Genomic DNA, 8,150 nt, shown 5'->3' on the forward strand with positions numbered 1-8,150 from the left:
TATATGTTGTTTTATATGTTATGTTGGTAATTGTGGTTGCTGTGATGTGAAACGTTACTGATAACGTAACAATTCTATGTAATGTATCTCATTTGTAAATAAAGCATTGGGGAAAAAAGTGTTGCATTAACCTGGGGGCGGAGTTTCAGAGCAAACTCCTCCTGGAGGGGGCTCTTGGCATCGATCTTACGTCAGCACGTTTCCACCCACTCGTTGTCGTGGGTATGGGAGGGGCTGCTGCAGAGAGTGCAGGGTTTTAGAGGATTACTCTTAAATGCATGAACGGATCAACATACCACTTTGAGGTTCTTGATAGAGAAGAACGAACAGTAAAATGCATTTAAAACCTCAAAAAGTAGAATTCTCATGGTAGGATTCCTGTTATATTTTTACCCAAGTCTTTCTGAAATTGGTGACTTGTAACTTGTAATTGAGTACTTTTTAAAGTAATGTATCTATGCTTTTACTCAAGTATGGTTAAAGGTACTCTTTCTAAGTCAGTCTGTGGCAGGAAAAAACAAATGCTAAGCATTGTTTTTTTTGTTTGTTTGTTTTTGTTACAGTAAGACTCATCACACTTTTGGCGAATTTAGAATTAGAACTGTAGCAAATCTAGTTTACAATTCCTCCCTAAAAACAGTGAAAGTCGGTGGCTAGAGCCGATCAGAGTCTGGAGGGGGCGCTGCTGCTGCAGCTGCAGACTGAATGAATGGAGAGCTGGGCAGACAGGGCGGTTTCCTGCTGGACTTTGACGGGACTGTGACGCTGCAGCGGCTGGAGCGTGCTGTTGCGCGTGCACCCGCCCACGTGCACGGCAGAGAGGGGGAGCGGGGCGGCTGGCGGGCTGTGCTCTGCTCGCTTCACTGTTAGCAATGGCGAAGTGGACTCGCCTCCTCGGTTCTCCGTGGGTCGTCGCGGCGGCGCTGCTGCTGGTTGCCTGCGGGCCGCAGTTCTCCCTTTGCTGCCCCAGCCGCTGTTTGTGCTTCCGGACCACTGTGAGATGTATGCATCTGAACCTGGAAGCCGTGCCGGCCGTGTCTTCTCTGACCACCATCCTGTGAGTACCCCTCCCTGCAGTCTGCGCGCGCGGCGGCCTGCACGCGCTCTGCCCAAAAGTTTACTGCTCCGGTCAAACTCGCGGTTCTGCGCTGTTCCCGTTTGAAACGTGAGTGGGAATTAGTGGTTTAGTTGAGCAGAATTGTGGATGTTTACACAAAGTTGTCCCACCTGCATGGGTTCAGCCGTAAAGGTTCATGGACATGGTCTGTGGGGTCACACAGGTCGTGAGGTCAGCCCAAATCGGAGAAGTTTCTGCAGTGACAAGACATCCATGTCTATCACTTTGTCTTTTTGAAGACATCGTATTGCTCTTTTTTCCATCCACTTCTTTGTGTGTTTTTTTAGTAGAGATAAAGAAAAAAAAACAACGTAAAAAGCATGTGTGAATTTATTCCAAACATTCCTTCTTTGAGTAGAAAGCAGTTTGCTTCTTCCAAACATCGTCTCTAATTAGCCAGAGCGATCTTGTGCTTTTCATTGTGGATGTTTAAACACTTTTATTCAGGACAAAGAAAAAACTGCGGATTGTACATCAAACCCATCTTCTGCTACATGAAATTAGCCCACAGCTACAGTCTTCAGGCTTTGTGGTCTTTTTTCCACTCCAATGACAGAGTTTGACTGGTCCGTGGGAGAGGGCCGATCAGAGCAGACCTGTGGTTTCCCACTAACTTTTATGCTGGTGAGCTTTGAAGCTGCAGCCGCATGTCGCCCCCCACCTTCCACCTCACTTGGCTGTCATGTCAGGACGTGACTTCCTACCCAGGTTCCTTCAGTTTCTTTGAAACGCCTGAAATGCAACAGCTCATCTGCCGCCAGACAGCTTCTGTAGGCGCAGCATAAGCTCCCATGTACGTGAGGAATGTCTAAGTGTGTCTGTGTGCTGCTACACAGAAAGTCTATGTCCCTAATTTACTCCGACCTCTAAAAAAGGATGTGATGTCATGAAATATTTTACATTTTTATTGGATTTATTTTGGAACACATTGACTGCTCACTTAAAAAAGTCTTGGATTTTTTTTAATACTACTTGAAAAAAGGCTGCTTTCTGAAAATAATGGAAAGACTGGAGATTACTTTCCATTAGAGCTGGCCGATATGACCAAAAAAAAAAAAAAAAAAATCTGGTTCTTTTTCATTGCAAATTTGATTTTCAATTTTAAGCAGTTTTTTCCTCCCTCCTTTTATTTTTTTTAACAAAGGTTACAAATGACAGAATATTTACAACAAAATCTATTTTATTTTAACATGTGTTTTGGAAATATGCTGGAAGACAAAGTTCAACTAAATACAAGCTGTTAAAATGTTTATAGAACAATGCAGCAGGTGTTTTGTGAGCTACCGCTAGCTTAAGCATCCTATAAAGAGAAATACAATCATTCAGCAGAACACTTCTGATAGCAACAGCCTTCAAACTGGTGTTGCTGTGTGTGGTTTGATGCTCCAAGTTACAACATCAGTGACCAAAATCTAGTTTTTAACTCAGTTAAAATAATAATAATAATGAAAAAAAAACCTCAACAATATTTTTTTTACTGGACAAATTATTACATTATTTTGCTATGAAACTTACATGAGTGTTATTTTAAAAATATCATGTTGAATGCAAACAGAAAGTCACAACATAAAAGCAAACTCAGATAAATTTTCCACTAGCTAATGGGGATCCGAAATAAACAAACAAAAAATCCTGTTGTCTGAACCAGATGAGGAGACTGACCAGTCTTTTCTAGAATTTAGAGAAAGTAAATGAAATGGCACAAAATCAATTCATTAACAGCATGAACATGTCTTATTGTCATTAACTGTAAACAAGAGAAAACAAGAACAGATTTAGCAAAGGGAGCAGATTGACAGAAAATGCTTTTTTTCTTAATTCTTTGTCCAGATGATTCATTTTGATATTAAATCATAACAAAAAGAGCTTAAAAACATTTCAGTGTTTTGAATATTTTCCATGTTATCACTGACTGTAAAGATGCAGCTCTCTAATGCTAAAGACAGTACCAATAAAGTTAGTACAAAGTGGATTCATGCCTGTTATTATATTTATCAAATACAGTTTTTAGAAATGTTCTATGAATTCATGTTGTTATATTTATCTGCCTCCTCTTAAAGTCCGCTCCATGAAAACATTGTCCGACTCTGAACCCATCGTGTTTACATTTATAGACAACACATGGGAACAGCTCGTTAGCATTAGCGGCTAAGCATCATGCTAGCGTCAGTGTGTAACAACGGCGCTGTCTTCAAATCAACACTTTTAGTAAATGTTCTGTTACTGCAGTAAACCAGCAGCTTTATCCTTCAGTTCTGACTGGGTCCGTTTGAAAATGTCCGTATGTCTCGCTGCTGCATCAACCAAAGCTAACCGCTACACACACAGACGATTAGCAGACAGGGGTGGTGGGTGGGGTGGGGGCTCCTCGTGGCACGAGTGGTTTTTTTTTTCTTCTCGGAACTATCTTTCTCTCTCTCTGCCTCACTGCTGAATCTCCTCTGCTATCTGCAGCTTTCATGTCTGCGCTTTGCAAGAGCTGACTTTACGCCGTAACTTCCAGACTAGCTCAGGATTTGACAGGCGGCTGGCAGCGAATTCGCCGCGCAGCAAAAGAGCGGTGCACAGCTGGTGTGCGGCCACAGCGGAGAGCACCACTGATGTCCACGAAAGAGGGGAGGGGTCATTGTTTGCGACTCAGAGGTTGTGGACTTCTGATTTAATATGAAAATTTAATAAAAAAAAAAAAAGAGAAATCAATTTATGATGCGGAGGTCTTAACTATGTGACTTGGGAATCAAAATGTGTTGATTTGGGAAGATGTAGACATTTTTTTTTTTTTTTTACCGAATTACCAAAATTGGCACCGATTAGGAACCGAAACCAAAGACCTGCTTTGCGCCACCTGAACCGCTTAAAACTCTATCGGTGCCCAACCCTAGTTACACGACGTTGGACTGCTTTTAGCGCTCAATCTAATCAAGAGAATCCGGTTGATTTCCAAAATAAAAGATTTCCGACTCAAAAAAAAAAAACAAAAACAAAAAAAAAACGCGTTTATTATTTCATCCGCGGCCCGGTGGTTGGGGACCACTGGTCTAAAACATAAAATTCAAATTAATCGATAATATCAATATATCGTCTAGCCCTACTTTCCATGTATGGTTGCAAGCATAGTAGGTATAAAGACTCTGTGGAAGCTTTGGCTTACATGATGGTTTGAAATGGTTCCACGACAGTCAACAAAAATGAATCTTTAGCTCTTCTAGATATCAAAGACCTTCACACAAGGGTATTTTAACAGAAAAACATTGATTCATTTCTCTGTTAGTCTATACACCTCTAAAATTCACCTTATTTATTGGTTTATTTTTTCAACTTGTTTATTTTAACTTTGATTCTTCAGGGTTTTCCCTGGCTTAAAATAAGGTGGTGCTGGTGGTGTCTCATCGCGGCCTCAGACTTGTGTACTCGTGACTCCCCCGAGCAAATGTATACAAATTGACTATTTTAGCTGGTATTTTTATATAAGTAAAGGACAAATTGATATTATTTCATTTCAAGTTTATTTCTCTATTTTCTTCTAAGTGCTTCTTAGAAAATAACACCTCATGGAAACTAACAGATCCATGGACATTTACTGAACATGGGATTATACAACAAACATGGACTCATTACTACTCAGCTACTCATTTGTACAGTTAACAGTCTGTAGCAGAGCGTTTGACTGGTCAATGTTTCATCTTAACCTTTTCAGACACTCTTGTTAGTCAAAAGCCTCTTGGTTAAGACCATCAATTGCAACTTTACAACAGACATCCAGTTTGATGTGACTACACTCCATCTGTCAGGTTGTTCCTTTTTCTTTTTTCTTTTTGAAAAAAAAAGTTGCTTACTTTGCAATTTTCCATACCTGTAAAACTAATACATTTGACTAACATGACTCAGGTTGGAATAAAGATTTATCTATTTATGTATAGCTAGATGTACACGGTTATAGAAGAAACAATACTCACTAGGGGTGTAACGCATCACAAAACTCACGGTTCGGATTGTGTCACGGTTTTAGGGTCACTATTCAGATTGTTTTTTCAGATCAGTAAGGTGAAATAAAAAGCAACAGAAAAAAACAAGAGGATAAAAGCCTAAAATTACTTATTTGAAAATCTTTAAAACATATATTTGAGAAAACATATAAAGTACTTTTAAGCATAAATATACACTCGCACATCCTTGAACTTTGAACATAAACAAAAATATAAAACATGTAGTTTATGATTACAATTAACATGTCTGGAGACCAAATCTACAAAAACTGAGAGAAAATAATGCTGAATATGCAACCTCCCCCATCCAATTTAAATCTTAAATGAAAAAGTTAAAATTAAACTTTCTTTTTTTTGGTAATAATTGTAGAATTGAAACTAACTGTGGGAACATTTAAATATTTAAAATTATTATTATCCCTAGTACATGTGCAGATGAGGTACTGACGTGCCCACTTTTCCAAGCAATTTTTGATCGTTTTGGCTTGCCATTCTGCCTTCCCCGTCACGGCGCGGCCCGGTACGGAGCAGCGGCTATAGGACAGCTGAACCCAGAACCGAAGACATGCGCCAGTGCTTTTATTCATCTCTTTAAAATAAATAAACCCGATCTCTCAGTATGTGTGTCATCCATGACGAGCTCGAGAAAAGTTTTTGGAAGCTCCTCCCACACGCGGTGGGAGCTTTGGGTTTTGGATAACCATCAAAAAACAACCTTCACACATTTAAAACAAAGACAATTAAATAATCTGTGCTCGAGGAACGCAGCGGCCGAGGGGGAGGAAGAGGGGCGTGATCCAAGGTACATGTGTGGCCCAAACCGTGGTTCCGTGGATCTGTATGGACCACGGATTATCCATGATCTGTTACACCCCTAATACTCACCCTTTCTGATTGCGTTATAATCACCATCCGTGTGTTTCATGGAGAAATGCGCCCAAACCTCTTCTATTGATCATTTTTCTGACTTTATCTACATTTAAAACCGGATTTAACTGTTGGAGATTACGGTGGAGCTTGAGTCAATGGCTTGTAGTTGCCCGTTTAATCTGCTAATTTGGACACAGTGCCACTTGTCTTTAGTGGTGGGTGTATGTAACTCCAGTAATAAATGAAAGAAAAATCGCAATTGGGAACACTTGATCATCTGATCGATTTAACGGCAGGAGCTGGTGGCGCTTGTAAATTAGGTGGTGGGGGCCGCCACCAAGTTCTCTATGCAGGAAAAACCCTTTACCTGTGATCCTTGTCATCTTAACCTTTTCATACACTCAACGAGGGTTTTGTTTGGTAGACCGGAAAGAAGTGAATTGCAATAATCTAGACATGAAGTGACCAGACTGTGAACTAGGATTGAGACGGAGTGAACAGTGAGAGAGGGGCGCAGACGGTTAATGTTACGAAGATGGAAATAGGCAGACCGAGTAATGCTATTGACGTGAGAGTGGAAAGATAATGTACTGTCAAGGACGACACCCAGACTCTTTACTTGACCTGGTGCTGATGCTTTCACCTGACAGCGTAAGGCGAGCACTAAGAGGAGTAAAGACACAGAAAGCCCCAGGGCCTGACAACATCCCCGGCTGTGTCCTGAGGGACTGTGCTGATGAGCTCACAGATGTCTTCACAGACATCTTCAACCTCTCCCTGAGTCAGGCGGTTGTCCCCTTGTGCTTCAAGGCCACCACCATCATCCCGGTTCCAAAGAAGTCATCCCCCTCCTGCTGCGACGACTATTGCCCAATCGCTCTCACCACCATCCTCATGAAATGCTTTGAGCGGATGGTCATGCAGAACATCAAGTCTGCTCTCCGCACCACTCTGGACCCCTACCAGTTTGCATATCAGTCCAACCGGTCAACCGATGACGCCATCTCTACAGCCCTCCACTCAGCCCTCACTCATCTGGAAACCTAAGGCTCACATGTCAGAATGCTGTTCATCGACTTCAGCTCAGCGTTCAACACCATCATCCCCCAGCAGCTCATCCACAAGCTGGACCACCTGGGACTCAACACCTCCCTGTGCAACTGGCTGCTGGACTTTCTGACAGGGAGACCACAAGCAGTTCGAGTCGGGAACAACACATCCAATACCATCACGATAAACACGGGGGTTCCCCAAGGATGTGTGCTGAGCCCCTTCCTCTTCACTGCGCTCCATCATCAAGCTCCGACCTCATCATCAAGTTTGTGGATGACACAACAGTGGTGGATCAACAACAACGATGAGACCCCCTACTGGAGTGAAGTGTGCAGGCTGGCTCTGTGGTGCAGGGAGAAAAATCTCCATCTGAATGTGGAGAAGACAAAGGAGATGATTGTGGACTTTAGGAGAGCTCACACCCAGCACCCCCCTCTGACCATCAATGGAGCTGCAGTGGAAAGGGTGAGCTGCACCAAGTTCCTAGATGTGCACATCTGAAGATCTGTCGTGGAACCACAACACCGCATCACTGGCCAAAAAAGCTCAACAACGCCTGTACTTCCTAAACTGAAGAGGGCTAGAGCTCCTCCCCCCATCATGGAGACCTTCTACAGTGGAGCCATTGAGAGCATCCTGACCAGCTGTATCACTGTGTGGTACGGAGCCTGCACTGCATCCTGCAGGAAGTCTCTGCACCATATTGTGAGAACAGCTGAGAAGATTGTTGGTGTCCCTCTCACTAATCCTGCCTCACCCGCAAAGCCATCAAGATTGCAGGCAACCCATCTCACCCATCCCAGAGCCACTTCAGCCTGCTGCCATCAGGAAAGAGACTGAAAAGTCTCCAGGCCAGAACCAGCAGGCTCAGGGACAGTTTTCTCCACCAGGCCATCAGGAAACTGAACTCACTCCCAGCAGTCTCCTTTCTGCCCCTACCCCCTGCTGCTACAAACTCTAAGCCCTGATCAATGGAGCAAAGACAGCAGGATTCACCATGGCAACAGGAACAAACAGCTGAGTTTTGTACTTCCGGTGGCGGAAATTGATAAGTTCCTGCAAGCATATGCGACTATAGGAGCACATTTTCTGCAAGAAAAGCAACACAGCTGCAGCGGTAGAAC

At 42.8% G+C, this 8,150-nt stretch overlaps 1 protein-coding gene across 4 annotated transcripts in view; it reads left to right on the forward strand.

The window, feature by feature from the left end:
- The first annotated feature begins 718 nt into the window (after nucleotides 1-718).
- The window catches only part of LOC112138617 (peroxidasin), a 96,654-nt gene continuing 89,222 nt past the window's right edge, over nucleotides 719-8,150 (forward strand). For all 4 annotated transcript variants that reach the window (XM_024261192.2, XM_024261193.2, XM_024261194.2 and 1 more), the window contains exon 1: nucleotides 719-1,057. In XM_024261192.2, coding sequence (XP_024116960.1) covers nucleotides 873-1,057 — 185 coding nt within the window. In that variant the 5' untranslated portion in view covers nucleotides 719-872. The remainder of the gene's footprint in view (nucleotides 1,058-8,150) is intronic.

Source organism: Oryzias melastigma, unplaced genomic scaffold, assembly GCF_002922805.2.
Source record: "Oryzias melastigma strain HK-1 unplaced genomic scaffold, ASM292280v2 sc00184, whole genome shotgun sequence".
Taxonomy (NCBI): domain Eukaryota; kingdom Metazoa; phylum Chordata; class Actinopteri; order Beloniformes; family Adrianichthyidae; genus Oryzias; species Oryzias melastigma.